Genomic DNA, 24,853 nt, shown 5'->3' with positions numbered 1-24,853 from the left:
TAATATATATACTCTAGAAAAGATTGATATACCATTCCTATCATAAAGCAATCTAAATTCCTTAGCTTTACACAACTTTAATAATCCTTGGCAATTCTAGAAGGCTTTCTCCCTACTTCCCACTGTGTATCTTTTTGATATATTTGTTCTGTATGTTTATTTTTGGAATATTTTGATTTTACCAGCATTGGGTTTGCAAACTCCTGAAGGAATCACTGTTGTGCAGCTGACTAAGTAACAACTGAGCATATAGGTACTGAGAGAAGTCTACAAGGAGTGGAGAACTAAGCCAAAAGTGGGATTAGGGATCTCAATCCTCTGAATTCTGTGGATTCTTCTATCACCTCCACTATGGTAGGCAAATTTTCTACCACTGAGCTATATCCCCTGTCTCCTTCACCTTCTTGGGGATAGTTTTCTTCTTACATTTTTTTATTACATATGTATTTTTCATTGGCATATTATCATTATTATATATAGTAGTGGAATTCATTTTTAAGTACTTGTACATGCACACAACATAACTATAATTTGGGCAATTTTGTTCCCAAGAAGTGAAGTTTTCTTTCTTTTTTTGGTGGTACATGGAATTCAATCCAGGGCCATTCCACCACTGAGCTACATCCTCAGCCTGGTTTTCTTTCTTTCTTTTAATTTTTGGTAATTTTTTTAGTTGTAGATGGACACAATCAGTCAATCTCAACCTCTCTCTCTCTCTCTCTCTCTCTCTCTCCCCCCCCCCCCCCTTTCTCTCTCGCTTGACCCAGTGCCTCACATGTGCAAGCAAGATTTCTACCACTGAGCTACAGCCCGGTTCCTATCCCAAACCCCTTTATATTTTTTATTTTGAGATAGGGTCTCATCAAGTTGCCCTAGTCTTCAACTTGCGATCCTTTTGCCTCATCCTCTTGATTGGGATTATGGGCATGTGCCACTGCAATTGGCGGGGGTACAGTTTGCTGAAGGTAGGAAATCTTGCTTTGGACCCCAAGCTATTCAGAAGTTATTTATTTATTGACATACAACAAACTTCATTCCTTTTGTTATGCAATTGTTATGCATTTTTGACAAATGCCCAGAGTTGTGTAACTAATGTCATAGTTAAAATTCAGAGCAATTCTGGCCCTTGCTTCTCCTCTCCCAGCAAGGCCCGGGGGATCAGAGCAAGAAATGGGGACCATGTTCTACTCAAGCTGACGACTCTCGACTACCACAATCTTTCCAGCTTCAACTGTAAAGATGAAACAGAATTTAGAAATCTTATTGTTTGTCTTGAAGACCAGAAAATCAGAACTATAAGATTGAAGACAGGTAATTTAAGAAACATCCACAGCAGTGACTGGCCCAAGTTCTTTGAAAAGTATCTCAGAGATGTTAACTGTCCTTTCAAGATTCAGGATGGACAAGAAGCAGTTGACTGGCTTCTTGGCTTAGCTGTTAGACTTGAGTATGGAGATAACACTGAAAAATACAAAGACTTGGTACCTAATAATGCAAAAAATACTGACAGTGCAACTAAAAATGCAGAGCCCTTGATCAGTTTGGATGTAAATAATCCTAACTATAAGGCTGGTGTGATGGCTTTGGCTCACCTTCTTCAGATTCGGCCCATGTGATTACTTGGTAATGTTTAAGGCAATTCACATTTTGGTTCAAGAGCACTAAAACAAATTTTAAAAAAGAGGGCTTGCCTGTTGCTTTAGACAAACATATTCTTGGCTTTGACACAGGAGATGCAGTTCTTAATGAAGCTGCCCATATTCTGCAATTGCTGCATATAGAAGAACTCAGAGAACTACAGACAAAAATTAATGAAACCATAGTAGCTATTCAGGTAATTCAGCTATTTGAATTATTGCTGATCCAAAGACAGACCACCAACGAGGGAAACTTGGAAGATGAATACTTCAGGATTTTAGCTTCTTATCTACTTAGTACAATTGGGAACCAGTACGCTTCCGGCATGTGTTTGGAAATCAAATGTCATATTTTCAAGGGAGGAATCCCAAAAAATTGACTATGTTCTAGAGATTTACCACCATTGCTTTTTTCCTTAATAAAGTTTGGGAAAGTGAAGAAAAAAAAATTCAGAGCAATTTTGTCACCCTAAAAATTCCCTCAAAGTGCCCCTTTGAAATTAGCCCCTCACCTAACTCCCAAACCTCTGGTAACCACAGATCAGTTGTCTCTTTAACATTTATCTTTTTCAGAATTTTATGTAGTACAGTCATACAATAGGTAGCCTTTTGAATCTGGCTTCTTTCACTGAACATAATGTATTTGAAATGGATACATTTATGTTGTTTGTGACCATGGTTTATTTTTTTCATAACTGAGTAACATTCTCTGGTGTAGATGTATTATGGTTTATCCATTCAACAGTTGAAGGATAGTTATTCTCAGTTTTTAGCAATTATGAATAAAACTGCTATAAACACATGCATTCAGATTTTGCATAAACATAACTTTTCATTTCCCTTGGGCAAATGTCTTGGAATGGGGTTGATGGGTCATATGGTAAGTTTATATTTAACTTGTAAGAAACTGGCAAACAAAATGACTGTAGCATTTTGATTCCCACCAGCAGTATGTGAGAGCTGCAGTGGCTCTGCAACTTGGAGCACCTGACATCCTTAGTTACTTTCTGTATATTAAAGAACTGGTTTTATACTGTGATAAAAGTTGTTATAACGAACACTATGATACTTAATGTCAAACAAGGAATATCATGGGCTTTTCTTTTCAGGCTTTTTTCATGCCTCTGGCTAGGGAATCTTGATTGATTCACTTTGTCTTTTTCTAGGTGGATGGAAAAGGGTCCATCAAAGAACTCTTTCCAACAGGAAAACAGCTGGAGCCCTTAGTCGCACCTCTGGCAGATGGAAAAGTGGCTGTGGGTCAGGATGATCTTACTGTGGTCCTCAATGAGGAGGGAATCTGCACACAGAAATGTGCCCTGAATTGGACAGACATACCTGTGGCCATGGGTGAGACCAGCAATAGCTATTGTTTGCCGTTTTGTGCTGGTGTTGCATGTCATCCCTGTAGCATGGAGTCCCACTCATACATAGCTTTAGTAGACTGCTTCACGTTCCGCTCAGTTCCCTTCTTTTAAGTAGACAGTGTTTTTAGAGTCCTTAAAAATGAGATAACCTAGTTTTTACAAGAAGCTGAGTTTTGCTCCACAGTGGGGGGAAATGTAAACAGAAATGTACATTTTAGAAAGAGATTGTCTACTGCTAGTTTTACTTCTTGGTTTATTTTCTTCCACCTTCTTAATGTTTTTGTACATGCGTCTTCTTCCTAATAGACTACATTTGGAAGTTTGTGGAAATTCCTTATTTATTACTTTAATATGTATAACTTCATATGAAGAACTTTTGATGGTTGCCATTATTTTTGTAGCTTAGAGGCTCAGATTGCATTTAGGTGTCAGCTTCTGTCCTACACATTAGATGTTTCTGTTGCTATGTCTGCCTCAAGTTCCCAACTCTCTGCAGTAGCATTGCTTGGAAGCATGATGCCACTTTTGCAATAATTTCTTTGTGGTTAGAAGCATGAACATTTTTATATAGTCACTGCTGTGGAATGGGGCACAGACATGCTTTCTGTCTCTAAGGACTATAGCTCGAGGGACAAGCACTACGTCTTGGATAAAGACAAAAAACAAGTCACCACTTAAGGTGTTAATTGGAGTGCATTAAAATCCAGCAGTTCGCAGAGAGGGAAATTCATTGTTTAGTCAGGAAGACATTTCACTGTATAGGTAAGTTTGGACCAGACCAGGCAGGGAGTTTGGGATCTTGCTAAGAAAAATTTCCTTTCATTCTAGGCAGAAAGAGTAATGTGGAAATACAAAGACATGCTGATATGTGGGAGGTCGTTATAGATACTGACCTAGCTGAAATAGGTGATCTGAATTATGTAGGAATAAAATAGGCCAGTTGTTCCAGGTCAATGAAAAAATCTCAGAGGCCAGGGTTATACAAAATTACATACAATCAAGGGGGAGAAATGAATTACAGTAGATGGGGTAGAGAGAGAAGAGGGGAGGGGAGGGGAGGGAAGGGGGGATAGTAGAGGATAGGAAAGGCAGCAGAATACATGTAAATATGTAAATCAGTGCATGTGTAACTGATGTGATTCTGCAATCTGTATACGGGGTAAAAATGGGAGTTCATAACCCACTTGAATCAAAGTGTGAAATATGATATGTCAAGAACTATGTAATGTTTTGAACAACCAACAATAAAAATTAAAAAAATAAAACACATCTGAAAAAATAAATAAATAAATAAATTTCTTCTCTATAAGAAGAGAAAATTTGGACACAGAAACAGGAAAGGTTGTGAGAACACATAGTGAGAAACCAGTCATCTGTAAGCCACTGAGAGAAGAAACCAACTCTGCTGTCACCTTGATCACTTCCAGCACCCAGAGCTGTGGGAAAATGAATGTATGTTGTGTCAGCCACCCCATCTATGATAATTTGTTAGGACAGCCCTAGCAAATGATATGCGTGTAATTGTTTTTATGACCAGAGCTGATGTGACAATTAAAGTAGTTTATGTGATTAAAAAAAAAAAAAAGAATATAGTCAACTGATCTTTGAGAAAGGAGCAAAGTCAATACAGAACAACAAAGGAAATCTTTTCAACAAATGATGCTGGAACAAATGGACATCCATATATAGAAAAGTGAATTTAGACACAGACCTTGATAAGATGACTTTATGAAAATTAGGAGTGTCTGCTCTATCTAAAGGAGCTTAGAGAACAAGACAAGCCACAGATTGGGAGATATTTGCAAGTAACATATTTGATAAACAACCATTATCCAAATGTGCAAAGAAGTTTTTTGTGCAAAGAATTTTTAACCCTCAAATAATAAGAAAACAGTGTGATTTAAAAATAGATCAAGGAGAAAGAGAGAGGGAAGGAAGAAGGGAATAAAATAAATAAAATTGGTTCAAACACCTAAAAAAAAAAAAAGAATGTCTTAATAAAAGCATCACGTTCTGGTGGTATTTAGAGGAAGGTAAATAAAAAGGAAGGGAAATCAAAGGACAGTGTTTTAAAAGACCCAAGATTATGTATGTTGATAAGTTTGGGAATCCTAAGAGCATCACAGGCTGCTTCCTGATGTTCTAGAGAACCTTATTTTCCTTTTAGGAGAGAAAAAAATTGGCAGTTGAGCTCAAGATACACATAATTTGTTTGAAGGGTATTTCTGATTCCCTGGCGTGACAGTTCCTGTTTTAAAACCCTTGCTAGTTCCCAGTACCTTCCTTGGTGCTTCTCAAAAACATTTCTGTGCCTTAACCTACTGAGCCACATTTTGAGGCACTTCCTCTGTGAAGCCTTCTTTGGGCCAAAGATAGGATTAGTCACTCTTTCCAGCCTTCCACAACCCTCTGGGATATTGCTGTCATGGTACTGTATCACTCAGAATACAGTGAGTGATCTATGTCCTTTGCTCATGTAGGAGCTCTATAAGGTCTGGGCTTATGTCTTGATCCTGTTTAAATCCTTACTATGTAGTACAGTGCCTGAAACATCAGATCCTTTTAGAAAATACTTATTGAATAAATAAGTCATTATCTTTATCAGCCATCTGTTCATTGTATGTCTGCTATATGCTAGCCACCCTGACAAGTTTTGAAGTCATAATGAGATCCAGAAAGTCTCTATTATCAAAGAGTTGGGGAGACTGAATGAATAAGATGACAAGCAATTGAGTTTCTATTACAGATTACCTTTTTAAAAAAAAAAAAAAAATCAAATTAGACCTTATACAAATGGGCCAGATTTTGAAAGGAGAAAGAAATTTTTACATATTTATACAGTTAGCACTAAAAAAAAATTGTACTAACTTTTCAAATTGAGGCCAGCATAAAAAGAAAAAAAAAATTCAATACAAAACAACATAATTTTGATTTTTATTATTATTTTTGTTAAAATGAAAAATATTAGAACTGCCTGGCATGGTGGCACATGCTTGTGATCCCAGCAACTTGAGAGGCTAACTAGGAGATTACAAAATTAAGGCCAGCCTCAGCAACTTAGCAAGGCCTTAGCAACTTAGTGAGACCCTGTTTCAAAATAAAAAAATAAAAAGCACTGTAGTTGTAACTCAGTGATAAAAGCACCTCTAGATTCAATTCCCCAGACCCTCCACCCCCCAAAATCAGCATAATAATTGCAATAGCATTCAAACTGTGGTAAATTTGACTTGAAACTTCAAGTTATTTATTTTTTAGTTGCCTTCTAACCTTGAGATCTTATGATAGTGTTCAGAGTATAAATTCAAATATAATAGAGAAAGCTTTTTTTATCAGAAAATGGCTAATTAAGAACATAAATTCAGCTGGGTGGGGTGGCACACACCTGTAATCCCAGAAGCTATGGAGGCTGAGGCAGGAGGATCGTGAGTTCAAAGCAGCAACAATGAGGCGCTAAGCAACTCAGTGAGACCCCATCTCTAAATACAGTACAAAATAGGGATGGAGATGTGGCTTAGTGGTCAAGTGCCCATGAGCTCAATCCCCAGTACTTCCCCCCAAAAAAAGAGAATATAAATTCACAGCAAGTTAACCATACCAAGAAACTATTCTTAGGAATATATTCTTTGAGGTTAAATTTCTGTGTAATTATGCCAAATAGTGGTTTGCTTTTTTACTAACTCTTTTGTTACATTTAAAAAATTTTTATTTTTAAGCATGGCAAAAAACACAACAGCAGTTTCCAACATGAGTGTTAGAGGGGACAAGCCACGCAAGGTGGCACACACCTATAATCCCAGAGACTTTGGAGGCTGAGAGAGCAGTATTTGAAGTTTGAGGCCAGCCTTAGCAATTTAACGAGTTTCTCAGCAACTTAATGAGACCCTGTCTCAAAAAAATAAAAAGAACTGGTGGTAAAACATGCCTGGGTTTTTTTTTTGGGTGCGGGGGGGGAGTCTGGAGGTGGTGGGAGGGTGTTGGCTGCACTGGGGATTAAAACTCCTGCCTCATACAAGCTAAGTAAGAGCTCTACCACTGATTTACACCTTCAGTCCCTATTGTTGAAGTTGCTGCGATTATATTTAATGTAGTATCCAAGTAATAAATTTATTTCATAGTTCATTATAAAGTAAAGCAGATCTTTATTCAGTCTTATTCAGAATTTTTGTATTTTAAAGGATAGGTTCTGTGTTGTTTATTTACTAAATCCCTCCATTTATGTTCAATCTCTGTTACCATGTAACCTGTCAAAGAAAGGGAGATTTTATACTTTTTACATACTCTTTTTTTTAGCACTTTTGAGGGATTATTCTGCTTCATTTGGCACTTTAAGGTTTGGATGTGGTAACTGATATTCTTAAAAAAAAAGGAAGAATGGAGAAAAAGAGTGTAATCCAAGAATTTACATGAATCAACAAGGGTAAATTTTGGGTCATGGATAGTAAAATGAAAGTGTTTTGGGCACATGCCTATATTCACAGCTACTCTTGAGGTGAGTCAGGAGAATCACAAGCATAAGGCCAGCCTGGTCTAACAGGCAACCTAGAGAGCCCCCCCCCCCCCGCCCTTTTCTTTTTTTCTTTTTTATTTGGTACTGGGGATTGAATCCAGGGCCACTTAAAACTGAACCACATCCCCAGCCCTTTTTATATTTTTATTTTTTATTTTGAGACAGTGTCTCACTAAGTTGCCTAAGGCCTCACCAAGTTGCTGAGCCTGGCTTCGAACTTGAGATTCTCCTGCCTCAGCATCCCAGATTGCTGGGATTATAGGCATGTGCCACCATGCCCAGAGAGACCTTGTCTTTAAAAAACAAAAAAAGTGGTTTTTTTGGATAATAGACTCATAAGTCACAGCAAATATTAAATAAAAAATAACCACACTTTGGGATGAGCCAACTATATATAACCATAAATATATATATATATAAAAAAAAAGAAAGTAATTAACCATACTGAGAATTATGTCCAACTCTTTCTCCATCTACCAGTTAGACATTGTCTAAGTCCATATGTGATGGTATAACAGAATACCACAGACTGGGGAATTTTTAAAGAACAGAAATTTATTTCCTCACAGTTTTGAAGGCTTGGAAGTCCCAGATCAAGGGACCAATGACTGGTATCTGGTGAGGGTCTTCTTGCTTCATGGAAGGAAGGTAAAAGACAAGAGAGGGACGAACTCTGTGACTGCACATGACAGAAGAGCAGAGAGAACCTATTCCCACGAGGCCTTTTTATAGCTGCATTAATCTATTTATGAGAGCTGAGCCCTCATGACCTAAACACCTCTCATTAGGCTGTACCTCCCAATGCTATCGGCATCAGGGATTAAGTTTCCAACACACGTAGTGTTAGAGGGGACAAAAGGATTCAAACTGTAATTGCAAAAGTGGATTTTTGCATCAGATCCCTGTGAAAATTTTGTGAAAAAACAACATTGACTAGAAATATGGACAGAGCAAAAAAGAAATTGCCTTCCTCTTGTCCTTTTCAAGACAGTGAACAACTTGTTTTTAATCACCAGATTCTCCCACTGAGGCACTGTTAGGAGCAGCTGCATCCCACTTTTGTCAGTCTGACTCTCATTGATGAGAAAGATGTCAGTGATACTTTCATCCAGTTCTTTAGGGGAAACAGTGTGAGTGGAATCAGGTCACTGTTAGCAAAGGTGGATGCATTTTTTTTTGTGAAGATTTTTCTTGACATCACTTAGGCAAAGCAATATTTTTTTCCTTCCTATATCACAATGTAGGATCCTGGCTTGGTATTTGACTAATGGACTCTTTTAAAGATAATTTAAATGCAGCTTAGAGGGCTAGGGATGTAGCGCAATCAATAGAGTGCTTGCCTAGCCCTGTGTTTGTTTCCCACTATTACAAAATGAATGAATGAAGCTTGCTAAGGACAATTGAAACACTCCATAAGCCTAAAGCCTTTGACCACTATATGTTCTTTCTTGCGCAGAGCACCAGCCTCCTTATATCATCGCAGTGTTGCCTCGATATGTGGAGATCCGAACTTTTGAACCAAGGCTTCTCGTCCAGAGCATTGAATTGCAGAGGCCCCGTTTCATTACCTCAGGAGGGTAAGGAATTTCTTTACTGTTGTTGCCATATTATGCCAAAGCTTTAAAGTCACCTGTGTCATCATAAAGTCTATGCTCTGTTACTGTATTCCAGATCAAACATTATCTATGTGGCCAGCAATCATTTTGTTTGGAGACTCATTCCTGTCCCTATGGCAACTCAAATCCAACAGCTTCTCCAGGACAAGCAGTTTGAATTGGCTCTGCAGCTCGCAGTAAGTCTTGCTCCTAACATTGGGGTATGAGTCTGCCTTCCTCGTTCTTGAAATTAGGTGAATTTGATGTTCATATTTAGTTTGGACTACTACAATAAGCACAGAGGTGAAAGTCGGAAACCTTTAATCCAGAGTTTGACTTGTGCTTAAAATAACTATGTAATTCTTAAGTGATTTTACTTTTTCTATAATAATAATAGTATCAATGTCAATAATAATAATAGTATCTTATAGAATTAATGGGTTAATAAAATAATTCAGTAGATATTATATAGGTTTTAAAATTAAAGACCACTGAGGTGCACAAAAAATGCATCCACCTTTGCTGACAGTGGTAGAGTGATTGCCTGACAAATGCAAGGCCCTGGTTTAGATTCTCAGCACTAGGGGAAAAAAAAAGGAAGAAAGGAAGCATGGAAAGAAAAATTTAAAAAAATACAAACATTGAAGTGTAGTAACAGTCATTAATTTGATATGACAGTCTCATTGAATGCAGCAACTAAAGTTGCTGAGGCTGGCTTCAAACTTGAGATTCTCCCCTCACCTCAAAATTCCTTTCAACAGTGAACTCCTGTGTTTATATAAGTAGGCCTTCTTTAGGTATTCTGAAACTACTTCAAGTTATTGTCAACCAGGCTATATCTTTCATTTACAATTATTACTTGATTAATATCATTACGGTAATATAATCATTATCACTGTAGCAAAATAATAAACATAGGATACTTATGAAGAAAAAAAAGTTTATTTAACTCACAGTCTGGGAGGTTCAAAGTCTAAATGGCATAGTGAAGGTTCTAGTGAGTGCTTTCCATTGATTGTACCTCCTTCTGGCGTGGATAACGATGAGAGGAGTCCATGCAGGAGCAAGCAATTACACCTGAAGCCAGGAGGGTCCAGGCTTGCTCCTTTTATAACAACCCTGTCTTAAGAGCTACCAAGGGATTGCATGAGAAATATCTCATACCCCTAGTGACCCACAGAACCTCCCAGCAGTCCCCACCTCTTAAAGGTACACACCATTTCCCAGTGTGCTACCATCCCAGGGACCATCTCTGATGAGATACATAATTCAAATCAAAGCAGCTACTCTCCTATATGTTGTGGGAGGTTGTTGACAGCAAAGCAGTGACCGTGCCAGTGATACTTCTATTGCCAAAAACCATTTTGGAAATAATTTCAGAGTCTGTGTCTTATTCTTTTAAACATCCTCATGATTGTCTTATGTAGATGATGGTGATTGTCATCTATAGTGGGTGGACTTGATTTCAAGAAACAACTAAAAGTCATTCTGAGCCTAATCTAGTTATTAAATTGGACAGTACTAATTTAAAGAAATTTTGATGAAAATATAGTAATAGAATTTAATCTCTAGAGTATCTTTTTTTTTTTATTGGTTGTTCAAAACATTACAAAGCTCTTGACATATCATATTTCATACATTAGATTCAAGTGGGTTTTGAACTCCCATTTTTACCCCAAATACAGATTGCAGAATCACATCAGTTACACATCCACATTTTTACATAATGCCATATTAGTAACTGTTGTATTCTGCTACCTTTCCTATCCTCTACTATCCACCCTCCCATTTTCTCTCTCTACCCCATCTACTGTAATTTATTTCTCTCCTTGTTTTTTTCCCCTTTCCCTCACAACCTCTTATATGTAATTTGTGTAACAATGAGGGTCTCCTTCCATTTCCATGCAATTTCCCTTTTCTCTCCCTTTCCCTCCCACCTCATGTCTCTGTTTAAAGTTGATCTTTTCCTCCTGCTCTTCCTCCCTGCTCTGTTCTAGAGTATCTTATAAACTGTTGCTAAATGGAAAGCAATGGCCACTTTTTAAAAATTAGATTTTTTTTAACTTTATTTTCATTTTTTTAGTTGTGGTTGGACACAATATCTTTATTTTATTTATTAACTTTTTATGTGGTGCTGAGGATCGAACCCCGTGCCTCACATGTGCTAGGCGAGCATTCTACCACTGAGCCACAACCCCAGCCCCCCAAAATTACATATGTTTTAATCAACTTATGGTGGCTACTTTTTTTTTAATATTTATTTTTTAGTTGTAGGTGGACACACAATATTTTTAGTTTATTTTTATGTGGTGCTAAGGCACTTGCTAGGAAAGCACTCTACCACTGAGCCACAATCCCAGCCCAATGGTGGCTGCTTTTAAAGAGCAACATTTATTTTGTATGTGTAAGTTCTGGATTTAAAATAGAAACTCAGTCTTAAGACTGGTACAGGCATGTACCACCCTGTCTGGTTGCCAGACAGGATGGTACATGCCTGTAATCTTAGCAACTCAGGAGGCTAAGGCAGAAGGATCACAAATTCAGAGCCCACATCAACGATTTAGAGACACTTTCAGCAACTTAGCAAGACCCTATCTCAAAATTAAAAATTTCAAAATGTCTGGGGATTTAGCATTTAGCTCAGTGCTAAAGCATCCCTTGGATTTAATCCCAAATCCCAAACCTTAAAACTTTGTTGAATCTTTTACTTGTGATTCAACATAAATGAATAACATACTTAGATTATAAACTTTACAAAAGAATATGCAGTACATAACTCTTTTTAGTGTCTTTTTTTTTTTTTTGTTACAGAAAGAGCTTAGGATTTTTCAGTGTTCTGCATTGTGCCTTGTGCAGTAGACAATCTAGAAGTTGGAGCTGGGGGTGTAGTTCAGTAGTAGAGCACTTACCCAGCATGGACAGGGCCCTGGGTTAGAGTCCCAGCACCATAAAAAGTAAAATAAAGTTGCACACAAGAATATGAAAGTAGGTTCCCATGTTTCTCCTCTTTTCTAGTCTCAAATTACTATGTACTGCTTGTATGACAAAAGAAGATTGGTTGGCATCACTTTAGTCTTGAGGGAACCTATCTTTATTTAAATAGAGAATATGCATGAAACTTCCAGATGGCAATTTTATACTAAACTTTGGTATTGACAAAATGAAGTGAAATTTTAGGGACAGTTCACTGTGGGTTGGGAAAGGCATCTGAAGACAGATGCTTGAGTTGGTCTTTTAAGTATAGGTAAGATTAGGATCAGAAGCAGGAAACAGCAATTGAAAATCAGAGAAAGTTAAAAAAGTGAAAGCAAGTTTCATGCATTTCTAGAACATTCATAGTCTGTACTAACTGGAGCAGATGATTGAAAATAAGCTCAATAAGGAGGCCAGTGCCAGGTTTTGGAAGTCTTTGAAGCACCAAGCAGGAGAACTTGAACCAGGTTCAGCAACATGCTGACAGTGGTTGAACAGAGATGGCAATAGGGAGGGAATGAAAAGGGGAGGGGAAAAGAAGAGGCAGAGAAGGGAAGGAGGAAAAATAAATTCTTAAAATTTATTTTTAAGAAAGAAAATAAATTTAGTAAAGATTGGTTTAAAAAGATATAAGGAGGGAAAGGTTATCAGGAGAAAACAAAGTTGATAATAGCCCTATTTATTAAGATTTTGCTGTGATTAGGACCTTTGCCAAATGTGTTGGCCATGCCAGATGTCTCATTTCTTGAGCACCCTGTGCTCTTACTGTCACTTTAAGCCCTTGCACAGTGCTCTCTGTTATTTTAGGGCCTCATGCATGCCACTTTGCCAGGAGCACACATTTGTCTTCCATTTCCTTGTATCACCTTCCCAGCTGCACTTGGCTAACTAACTACAACTCATCCTTCATATCTCAGTTACAACTCAGACTGCATTAGGTACCTCTCCCACATGTTTCTGTCATCATTCTTACCCTATTTTTTTGTTTTTAAACTAAACACTAGAATTTATTCAGATTTGGCCAGTTTTTTTAATTTAATGTTGTCTTTTCTGTTCCAGAATCAAGTCTGTAAATCACTTTGCATTTATTGTCCCTAGTGTCCTCTGGCCTTTGGCAGTTTCTTCAACTTTCCTTGTCTCTCATGACCTTGACAGTTTTCAGGAATAATGGTTTGGCATTTTGTAGAAACCCTGATGTTTTTTATTTGCATAGGTACTTATAGTTAGACTGTCAGGGCAGTCAGGGAGGGCAGATGCCAGGTTTTTTTCTTGTACACTTTGGCACTTGTGGTTTCTATGATATTGTCTCACTTAGATTGTACTGAAAAATATTTGTTAAGGAGCTGGGGTTGTGGCTCAGTGGTAGAGCACTCGCCTAGCATGTGTGAGGCCCTTGATTCAATCCTCAGCACCATGTAAAAATAAATAAATAAAAGGTATTGGGTCCAACTACAACTAAAAAATAAATATTTAAAAAAAATACTTGTTTAATAAGTTAGCTCTCACCTTTTCTATGCTTTTATTAGGAAATGAAAGATGATTCTGACAGTGAAAAGCAGCAACAAATCCATCACATCAAGAACTTGTATGCCTTCAACCTCTTCTGCCAGAAACGCTTTGATGAGTCCATGCAGGTCTTTGCTAAACTTGGCACAGGTAACAAGTGGGTGTGGCATTGAGATAGGAACTACAGAGAGAATGGAAACTGGAAAGAATAGGGGTACCAGACTTTTGATCTGCATGTATAACAAGATCCTGTGGGTGGCATATCGGTTACATTTTCACAGTCCTAATCTTATGAAAATGGTCTCATCCATAAACAGACTTCTAATTTTCCAGAATGATTTGCCCTCACCTTTATAGAAAGGTAAGAGAGTCATTCAATTCACCAAATGTGTATTTGATCATCTGGTGTTTATTGAATGTTCTTCTAGACAAAAGTCCTTGGGTTAAATAGTAGTTCATTTTTGAGAGCCAACATAGGAAGGTGCTGTGAAGTTCTCCCTTTTCTTAGTGTCCTAAGATTTCTCCAGGAGCTTAGGCAGAACTAGTGGACCTTTCTGTGCTTTAATTTCTCCTCTACAAAAGGTGTATAATGGCCTGGCCATGGTGGCACACACCTATAATCCCAGCAACTGGCGGAGGTGATGCTAAGGCAGGAGTACAAGTTCAAGGCCAGCCTCAGCAACTTGGTGAGACCCTGCCTTAAAATTAAAAAAAAAAACAAAACAAAAAAGGCCTGGAGAAGTAGCTCAGTAGTAAAGCACCCCTGGGATTCAATCACCAGTATCCCTCCCCACCTCAAAAAAAAAAAAAAAAAACAACCAAATCTTTTCATTTCTGTATGTTCCATTTTTGCTTAATTTGGATCAATTCATATATAATCCATATATACTTAGTTTTCTTCTCTACCATATTATTATCTTCTCCTTCCTCATCTTTGCTTTGACTTTTCTTCACTATCTTCCAAGCCTGGTCAATAATGCCCTGTGATAACTCCTTGTATGAGTTCAGGTTCTTGGTTGTAATTAATAATGACTCAAGTCTGAATAATGTTAGCATAATCTGACAAAGTAAGAGGGTTTATTGGAATATTAGGGGAGTGACAATTAGAGGGAACCATAAAGGTGATAGGACACAAGGCTCAAGAATAGGCAGGTCCCAGTGCCTTGTGGGGACTGAGACAGGAGGATCGCAAGTTCAAAGCCAGCCTCAGCAATGGTGAGGCACTAAGCAACTCAATGAGACCTTGTCTCTAAAGGAAATACAAAATAGGGCTGGGGTTGTGGCTCAGTGGCCAAGTGCCCTTGAGTTCAATCCTTAGTACCCCACTCAAAAAAAAAAAAAAATAGGCAGGGCCAGGTACAGTGGTGAACTCCTATAATCCCAGTGACTTGGTAGGCTAAGGTAAGAGAATCACAGGTTCAAGCCAGCTGCAGCAACTTAACAAGTTTTTATTTCTCAAAATAAAAAAGGTCTGGGAATGTGTCTCAGTGGTTAAACACTCCAGGGTTAAATCCCTGGTACCAAAAAAAAAAAAAAAATGGATCGTTGGATGGCATTGAAATAGGAAGCAGGAAACAGAACAGTAATCACTTTGTAGCCAGGACAGGTTAGGGAGTCTTGCTCTGGCGTAGCCACTTCCTATACTGTTATTATTACCACGTCCCCCTTTGTGTTATCCTCAATGAAAATTGCCCCCTACCAATGCATCAGCTATCTAATGTTGTACAAGTCACCCTAAAACTTTATAGCTCAAAACAACAAACATCTGTTCTCTCTCTTTCTCCCCCAACAGCCCCTAGCTCGCTATCTCCCCCCCTCTATCTCCACCCCACTCCCCCGCCCCTCTCTCTCTCTGTCTCTTGGTCAGGATTTTGGGAAGGGTTCAGCCAAATAGTTCTTGCTGCAGGTCTCTTGTGGTTACAGTTGGATGTTGGCTGGGCTACTATCATCTGACTGGGCTAAGCTGGCTCACTCTCATGGCTAACAAGTTGGTACTGGCTGGGGCTTGGGCCTCAGTTCTTGTTCACATGGTTCTCCCCACAGAGCTGCCTGAATATCTTCATGCATAGCAGCTGGCTTTTCCCACAGGGAGTGGTTTCAGAGACCCAGGCGAAAGCTTCAGTGCCATTTATGACTGTTGCTTCTGCTATCTTTTGATTTACAAGGGTCCATCCAGTTTCAAGGTGACACAGACACCACCTTTGATGGAGGAGTATCTTGTTGCACAAGAGGAGCATGTGGGATGGGATATGTGTTGGTGTGTGCCATATTGCTTGTCATTTTGCTTTTCTTTCTCAAGATTGGGGATCTCTTTGGCTAGGAATAGGTCCTGGTCCCACTTCCAGACTGTACTAGGGCTATTGATGGTGTTTTGGACCTTCTCTTTTGAAGGCTAAGACTCCTCTCCAACTGAGATGAAACACAGTGTGGAAGAGGGAGCTCTCCAAAAGGATATGAAGTGCTATTAAGAAAGGTGTTGGGCAAACTGAAATAGATGTCTGTCGTCCTTCCTTCAAATGAGCCAATGGGGAGTGATTGTTTATTGGGTACAGAGTTTAATAAAGTTTGTGATGATGGGAAAGTTCTGGAAGTGGATAGCAATGAAGGTTGCCCAAAATATGAATATATTTAGTATCATTGAACTGTATAATTATAAATGATTAAAATAGTAAAAATTATATATATTTCAATACACACACAGATTGTTGGATGAATCAAAAAAAAGCAAAGAACCAGTATGCACTACTGGACATTAATTTCCTGGGCACATCCCGTAATCCAGAGCTCAGCCAGTTGCTGCTGCTTCCACTGCTGAAGCCACACAGCGGCTTCTGTTACCACACAGCAGACTAAAGACAGCTGCATCTGGGCAGGTGCCTCTAGATGATGACAAAGCTACTAGACAGTGAACTGTGCTGAGTCTGGCTGCCAAACACTAATGAACCAGCAGCTTGGTACAAAGAAGGACTTCGTCTCACTTCCAGTTGCAACACTCACACATAATGCTTCTCATTGGTAGAACCAGATTTTCATTCATTACACCGATTGCAAGGGAGTTTTAGGAAAGTCATTTTCAGCTTTATAGCATTCATTGGCAGGAAGGAACATAGAAAAGGAAAAATAGATGCTAAGTGCCAATTGTCCATAAACAACATAGTGTTCCACAGTATTAATTACTGTATGTTTGCATTATTATGCGGTGTTAATTCTATATGCAAGTACTGTAAATTATTTTTAGCCACTCCCCAGTAGTAGGTGAGGGGATATGTGGCTGCTTGCAGCATTTTGCTATTATAGATACCCATAAAGCATTTGTGAGATTACAATAAATTGTAAGGAGCAAAAAAGAGAAAGTCACCTCTTTAATAATTAGATTCTTGGGCTGGGGATGTGGCTCAAGCAGTAGTGCGCTCACCTGGCATGCGTGCGGCCCGGGTTTGATCCTCAGCACCACATACAAACAAAGATGTTGTGTCCGCCGAAAACTAAAAAATAAATATTAAAAAATTTTCTCTCTCTCTCTCTCTCTCTCTCTCTTTAAAAATAAAATAAAATAAAATAATTAGATTCCTAATGTAGCAGAACATTTCCCCACTTATTTTTCCCTTCTCAGTTCTTTGGTCCATTTATCAAATGAAACCTTGGATTTTTATTACCAAATTATGCAAATTTGTTTATATAATAAACATACTAACCTCTTGCCATATATAACACAAATATATTTCCTGACCTTTTATCTGGGTATTTCTTTTTTTATACATATATATGCTTTTTAGTTGTAGGTAGACACAGTACCTTTATTTTCTTTTTATGTGGTGCTGAGGATTGAATCCAGTGTCTCACACGTGCTAGGCAAGCACTCTACCACTGAGTTACAACCCTAGCTGGGTATTTCTTTTTAACTAATATTCATTTTTTTGACATAAAATTTTTATTATTAAGTCTTGATCTTTTTAAAATATCACTGGTTTTTCCTTGGAAGCTTTTTATCCTATACTTTTAAGGAATTGATAAATATTTATTTCTAATTCTGTGTACATATCTGTGTCTTAAAAGATAGAGTCATGCCATTTTTGTAGCATTTAGTGAAATACACATAAAGTCCACAGATCATAATTTCATTGAGTTTTTCTGAACTTAGAGTCATTCCCCTTTTAAAAATCAGTATGGAAGCCGGGTACAGTGGCGCACACCTGTAATCCCAGTGGCTCAGTAGGCTGAGACAAGAGGATCACGAGTTCAAAGCCAGCCTCAGCAATGGCTAGGTGCTAAGCAACTCAGGGAGAACCTGTCTCTAAATAAAAAATACAAAATAGGGTTGGGGATGTGGCTCAGTGTTGGAGTGTTCCTGAGTTCAATCCCCAGGACCACCCCCCCCAAAAAAAAAAATCAGTCTGCAATTTATTTTGTTATAGTAATGGTTTTGTTTTATTTTATCCTTAAATTGTTGGTCTCCTTCCCAAAAGAATCACATTTACCTTCCTTGTAGATCCCACCCACGTCATGGGCCTGTACCCCGATCTGCTGCCCACAGACTACAGGAAGCAATTACAGTATCCTAACCCATTGCCTGTGTTGTCTGGCGCTGAATTAGAGAAAGCTCACTTAGCTCTGATCGACTACCTGACACAGGTAAGTATAACACAGAGGTATATGGAAGCATTCACCTGGAATTTTTAATTCTTATTTCTCAATGATGGGGATTTGAGAGTCTTTGATAATGCCACAGGTGTTCTGTAAATGGGTGCTTTTGAGGTCTATGTGAGGCACTGTTTCTTCTGCTACTTCTCCCAACTAAATAGTACCATTGGGCTCTTTTTTGCCAAGTCATGATACCAGGGAACACACACAATTTCTAGTGAATTCAAACTAAACTGTTATAGGGACTAAAAAGGATAAATTTTAATTGTTGGAAGAAAATTAAGTTTTTAAAATGAACTTTGATACCATACATAATTATGGGTAAAATGCTTTCTCTGTGCAGAAAACTTAAGAACACACACAGAAAAGTACAAAGCAGAAATACAAATCACCTATATCTCCACTCCCTGAGATAAGTAACTAACATTTTAATGTTGCCCTTTGGGTTTTATACATATATATGAATTAGCTTTTGCTTATTTATTACAAATGGATATCAAACCATATATTCTGTTTTGTAGCTTACTTTTTAAAATTTAGCCATATATTGGGGTAGTCCTTTCTTATTAATAAATAGTCTTCTTTAACATGTGTTTTGGGAGATGTTTAGATTAATTTTTATTTCAGTTTACTATTACAGACAGATAAGTGAAATTTTGAAGTCGATACTAAAATGAACATCTCCCTTAAAGCCTCCTAACCCACAATTTGTCACAAAAAGTTATTATTTATTTCCTGTGCATCCATTCAGTGTTGAAGACCTTGTATTTTTTCCTGTTAAATGTCCTGCACACCTTTGTAAGGGGTCTTCCAGTGTACATGGAGAAGTGTTAGAAAAATTGCAGTGTTGCCTTCTATTCTCTGCTTCTTGATCAATGAGTATCTTCAGGTCTAATTAGGCATGCTTAGCCTTTGCACTTCCTTGACATTGGGCTCTCAGGGAACCCAGCTATGACTGCAAGCCTACAGGGAGCACACCAACTTGCCTCAGTATGCATATTGTACAGCCCTGTGCCAAGTGGAAAAGAGTTCCTGGGACATAGTGTTTCCCAAAGTCTAAGGTGCTATAGAAGGCCCTCTACTGCCAATGATTTAGCTTTAGAAATCTGAGCACACGTTCTTCCCTGGCCTTTTTCACTGACATTGGAAATACATGAAGTAAACTGACACCAGTAATATGCCAGAGAGATACCAAAGCATACAAGACCATGAGCTTAGCCAGATACAAAAGAATGCAAGCTGGATGATTCCACTTATATGAAGTTTTAGACTAGGCAAAAACTAATAGATAATTGTTGCTATTGTTACTGTAACTGTGGGAATTTGGCAGTCATCATATGACCCTTGATAATTGAGATCAGAGTCATAATGTGAAATCAGGGTTAATAGACATGAGCTGATTTGGAGATATTCAGAGTTATTTAGTACCTTAGGTTTTGAAGCTGGCCTTGACCCCACATTTTTGACCTTTGCAGAAACGAAGTCAGTTGGTAAAGAAGCTGAATGACTCTGATCATCAGTCTAGCACCTCCCCTCTCATGGAAGGCACTCCCACCATCAAATCCAAGAAGAAGCTGCTGCAAATCATTGACACCACCCTGCTCAAGTGCTACCTCCACGTGAGTTGCCCAAACACTTGGGTACCCTTGCTCTGGAATTCGGGTTGTGGAAAGGAGCTCTATACCTTAGGTGACTTACCACTAATAAGAACAAAGTCTTTGATGATGCTTATGAGTGTCCTGGAATTAAGAGGATAAGGCAAGATTTTGTTCCAGAATCTTAAGATGGTCTTTTTTTTTTTTCCCCTAGTAAGATTGAGATTATGACTACAGTAATTCCTCAATAGTGACCTCTTTTGGGCTGGGTTTGCAGCTTAGTGGTAAAGTGCTTGTCTAGCACACCTGAGGCACTGGGTTCAGTCCTCAGAACCACATAAAGATAAATAGATAAAACAAAGGTATATTTTTAAAAAGTGTCCTTTTTCCCCAAACCCAGAATATTGTGGTGTTGTGCAGAAGGACATAAATGTTCTAAAAGCTACTATCTGTCATCCTATTCGCTTTCTTGTGCTCATGTTACATCCCTGGCCTTTCAGCCTGAAATAGGCCTAGGCTAGGGAAGGGCCTTCCTGAAAGCTCTTCAAGAAGCAGTTTCCACTGAAGTCCTGCTCCCCCTGCAGACAAACGTGGCCCTGGTGGCCCCCTTGCTGCGCCTGGAGAACAATCACTGCCACATTGAGGAGAGTGAGCATGTGCTGAAGAAGGCTCACAAGTATAGTGAACTGATAATCCTGTATGAGAAGAAGGGGCTCCATGAGAAAGGTGATGGGAGGACTGGCTTCTTCCCTGCTGGGGGGTGTCTTGTATGCTGGTGGGAAACCTGAAGTGTGATGAATCTCCCCTGGGGAAGAAGCTTATGATCTTGTTTTTGGGCTTTGTGGCTAGCTCTACAGGTGCTGGTGGACCAGTCCAAGAAAGCAAACTCCCCTCTAAAAGGCCATGAGAGGACAGTGCAGTATCTGCAGCACCTGGGTGAGTAGACCTTTTGAAGATAGTGGGAGATGGCTCTTGTTTACAGGGCCTGGTCTCCCTCCATTTCTGAGTCTGGCTGGTTGGTCTCTTCCCTCCCTTATGTTCACTCAGCTTCATTCCTCCACTTGGCATAAATCCCTCTGTGGTCCAACTATGACAGCCCCCTTGGCGTTTGGCTAGCACAGGATGCCCAAACAGCCTTGAGTGGTATTTGAAAAGAGTTATCTTTGTAAGATCAATTTTGGGCTACCTGCACACCTGCCTCCCATTCCCATCGGACCAATCAGTCTTACTATTGTCAACTACTGATAAATCTTACTTTACCCTCCAGGCACAGAAAACCTGCATTTGATTTTTTCCTACTCAGTGTGGGTGCTGAGAGACTTCCCGGAAGATGGCCTGAAGGTAGGTCACAGAGCCCCTGGAATTTATCTGCTGCCATGTTTGATCCTGATTATTCCTGGGACAGCAGTGGATGCAATGGGGAGGATGGGTTCATGCCATTCCTTTGGGGCTTGACAGTGCAGGTTGGGATGCAGGAGACCACAGTGCACCGTAATAGAAGGAGCTTTGTCTCCAAATCAGGAAACCTGCAATCTAGTCTTGCCACACAATAACCAGCTACAGGTGTCTTCTTGTACACCCTTCCCCTCCAAAAGTCTTTTTCATTTCTATACTTATACACAGTTTGGTGGAACTGCAGTGAAATGATTCTGCTGCTACAACTCAGGTTTATTCTGACAGATTTTTACTGAAGATCTCCCAGAGGTGGAGTCTCTGCCACGAGATCGAGTGCTTGGCTTCTTAATAGAGAATTTTAAGGGTCTGGCTATTCCATATCTGGTAAGATACTTTTCAGTCTACACTAAAGAGTTTTTAAGCCTAGGATCCAAGATTACATGCTTCAGTTACCAGGCAGTTCAGATTTGGGTTTTTTGTCACTTGGGGCTTGGTGGAAATGTAAGGAAATGGGTTATGTTAATTTCCTCTGAAGAGACATCTCATGAGACCAAGCTGAAAATGCTACTTAGGGTGGTACCTTCTAAATCAAAGTAAAGTACAGAGTGGTGAAAGATTGATGTTTTAGAAAAACAGTTAAAATCACATTTATACAACCAAACACAGCTGTGGCCATAAGACAATCAAGTTAATTACTGAAATGCAGATATTTAGCTTTAATTATGTAGGCTGAAAAAAGAGTTTGAAGGAATGTGGGACAAAACTAATTAAAGTAGTTTAAATTGGAAATTGAAAAACAACAATTCCTGGGTTTATTTTGCTGGATTGCATTGTGAGAGTTCCTGGTGGTTTTAGAAGAGCTATCACTTGGTAATCTTTGCAGTTTAATTAAGGGATAATATGCACCTGTTGGCCTTTGAAAGTGAGAGGGAGCCTGGGAGAACAGTCGCAGTATAGAGAGTACCAACCAAATAGACCTCTCTCTCGTCTCAGGAACACATCATCCATGTTTGGGAGGAGACAGGCTCTCGATTCCACAACTGCCTAATCCAGCTGTACTGTGAGAAGGTGCAAGGTCTGATGAAGGAGTACCTCCTGTCCTTCCCTGCAGGTATCAGTAACTTTTGAAAGCTGGTTGGTCCCAGGCCTTTAAGCAAAAACAGACCTGGGCACCATGTGTGGTGAGGGGAAGCAGATTTCACTTCACTGTTCTCTGCCCAATCTGCAGGAAGTCCCTTAGAGGAGCCATGGGTGCTAAGTGACCCAGACCCAGCACGTGAGACCTCAAGCCCTTGTCTGGGTCTGGGCATCTCTGGGAGTCATACGTGGGGGAGGGCAGAAGGAACAGATCTGTTTGCAAGATGACAGCTATGCTGAGAAGAAACAGGTTGGCCTACCCATGTTTCTCTCCTCAGCCTGCTTTTTTTTTTTTTTTTAAATAACCTAAAACCAATGTTTTGGGATACCAGAGACCATAAAGTAAAAGAACTCCACACGGAAATTACCAGAGTCCTTTCTGATCATGTGGTGGCGTCATTGAGCCCCATCCCCCTCATTTTTCTTGATGATCCTACATTGGTACCTGACGGGAGTACCCTTTCACAATGAACCTGGTTTCCTTTAAAGGCAAAACCCCAGTCCCTGCTGGAGAGGAACTGGGTGAGCTGGGAGAATACCGGCAAAAGCTGCTCATGTTCTTAGAGATTTCCAGCTACTATGATCCAGGCCGGCTCATCTGTGATTTTCCTTTTGATGGTGAGTGTCTGCTGAAGGTAATGAAAAAGCCAGCCTTTTCCGTTTTATTGTTCTCCTGTCCTTTCTGGGGGAAAATAGGGTGTTTGGGGCCAGTGCTCCTGCTTTGTTCTCTCAGAAGACTGACTTTTGTACTGTGACTGAGAGAAGTCTCTTTTCTGGGTGTGAACCACATGCTAATTAATACCCAAGTTGTAACCTGTTTAGTGCTCCAGAATATGTTCTTGGCCAAATTCCTTGTTTAGCAGCTTTTGTAATCTAGCATAATTCAAAAAGATTTTTGTCTGATGTATAAACTCTGTGAGCACTGAGAACAAATGTTTGCTTATCTTCCCTGAGTGCCTAGCTTGTTGAAGATATTATTATATACTTGGCTATTAAATGGGTCTTCTTAACATTTATAAGTTATCATAAGGAAGGTCGGATGGGCTGGGGATGTGGCTCAATGTTATAGTGCTTTCCCAGATGTACAATTCCCTGGGTTTAATCCCTAGTACTTAAAAAGTGTATGTGTGGGTGGGGGGCATACAGTACCTCCTAAAATAGCTCCTTCACCCTTTAAAAAATTTAGTAATTTTCTCTTTAGGTGGGGAGAACCCCCAAGTAACAAAAATAATATTTTCTTCTATTTTATTATTTTGGTAATGAGGATTGAACCTAGGGTTCTGCACTTGCTAATCATGTGCTATACCATTAAGCTAGATGTTTTTTCTACTTTACATTGCTCTGGTATTCATTCCCCTGATAACTTAGTCCCCAACCTTGGGCTTATATAATGATGGTGACGGTGACTTTTTTTTGCAGAGGTGGTGCTGGGGATTGAACTCAAGGCTTTGGGCATTCCAGACAAGTGCTGTACCACTGAGCTACCAGCCCAGTGGCAGTTACTTACTTTTATTTCTTTTTCCTCTTAGGCCTCTTAGAAGAACGAGCCCTCTTGTTGGGGCGCATGGGGAAACATGAGCAAGCACTCTTCATTTATGTCCATGTCTTGAAGGATACAAGGATGGCTGAGGAGTAAGTCAGCCCAGTTATCCCACCTCTCAAGGAATTAATAAGCAGGCCCCAGATAGATGAGTGGTACAAGAGACTAACAAAACCATCTCCCTACATTGCACTGCAGGAGCGCAAGTCACCTCCCATAGCCACCCTTGGTTTTGGCTACTGTTAGGCTGTAGGAGCAGGCCATGTGGATAGCCTTTCATCTAGATGTATTTCCCTCTCACCTTCCCTTACCACTTTTTACCTTCCAGGTACTGCCACACACACTACGACCAAAACAAAGATGGCAACAAAGATGTAAGTAATAGCCCTGATACAGGGAGCATGTACGCATCTCCTCCCCTTTAGTAGAACTCCCCCCATCTGGTGTGACCACAGATGGCACTAGTATGAATTTCTAAATGAGATAGGACATGAGTCTGCATGGAATGATATTTGCATATGTATTGAAGGAGATGCAAGGTGATTGTATGTCCTGGTTTACTTGGGATAGTTCTGGCTTACGTCTGCTGTCATCCATATGATTATTAGTAGCATCCCTGTCCCTTTACTCTCAAGAGTCCTGATTAGTTAGTTAATTATGTGGTCAGCCTATTGAGAATGAACATCTGGTGGGTCCAATCCTATGTCTAGAATACACATTGGTTTATCAATATGTGTAGATATGTGTAATTGTCATCACTAGAGATTGGAGTGCTGCTAGAATCTAGGAGTTAGAAGCCAGATATCCTGCTAAGCAAAACACAGGATAGTCCCAACCACAAGAAATTATATGTTGAGAGTGCTAAGCAATACACAGGATAGTCCCAACCACAAGAAATTATATGTTGAGAGTGCTAAGCAATACACAGGATAGTCCCAATCACAAGAAATTATCTGGCCC

General features: G+C 39.3%; 1 protein-coding gene and 1 pseudogene across 5 annotated transcripts in view; both read left to right on the top strand.

Annotated features, from left to right (window-relative positions):
• Vps39 (VPS39 subunit of HOPS complex) overlaps window positions 1–24,853 on the top strand; it is a 46,982-nt gene that overhangs the window by 18,022 nt on the left and 4,107 nt on the right. For all 5 annotated transcript variants that reach the window (XM_046460814.2, XM_046460813.2, XM_046460815.2 and 2 more), the window contains 14 exons: window positions 2,804–2,987; window positions 8,968–9,088; window positions 9,183–9,303; window positions 13,606–13,735; window positions 18,075–18,217; window positions 19,702–19,845; window positions 20,406–20,547; window positions 20,671–20,757; window positions 21,089–21,162; window positions 21,502–21,600; window positions 22,210–22,327; window positions 22,843–22,971; window positions 23,883–23,985; window positions 24,222–24,267. In XM_046460814.2, coding sequence (XP_046316770.1) covers window positions 2,804–2,987; window positions 8,968–9,088; window positions 9,183–9,303; window positions 13,606–13,735; window positions 18,075–18,217; window positions 19,702–19,845; window positions 20,406–20,547; window positions 20,671–20,757; window positions 21,089–21,162; window positions 21,502–21,600; window positions 22,210–22,327; window positions 22,843–22,971; window positions 23,883–23,985; window positions 24,222–24,267 — 1,641 coding nt within the window. The remainder of the gene's footprint in view (window positions 1–2,803; window positions 2,988–8,967; window positions 9,089–9,182; window positions 9,304–13,605; window positions 13,736–18,074; window positions 18,218–19,701; window positions 19,846–20,405; window positions 20,548–20,670; window positions 20,758–21,088; window positions 21,163–21,501; window positions 21,601–22,209; window positions 22,328–22,842; window positions 22,972–23,882; window positions 23,986–24,221; window positions 24,268–24,853) is intronic.
• Window positions 361–2,797, top strand: LOC124104153 (RNA transcription, translation and transport factor protein-like; annotated as a pseudogene).

The sequence above is a fragment of the Marmota monax genome, unplaced genomic scaffold, assembly GCF_021218885.2.
Source record: "Marmota monax isolate L192 unplaced genomic scaffold, Marmota_monax_Labrador192_F-V1.1 WCK01_AAM20220418_F8-fsc00001, whole genome shotgun sequence".
NCBI classification, from domain to species: domain Eukaryota; kingdom Metazoa; phylum Chordata; class Mammalia; order Rodentia; family Sciuridae; genus Marmota; species Marmota monax.
This window is presented reverse-complemented; position numbering and strand designations above follow the sequence as displayed.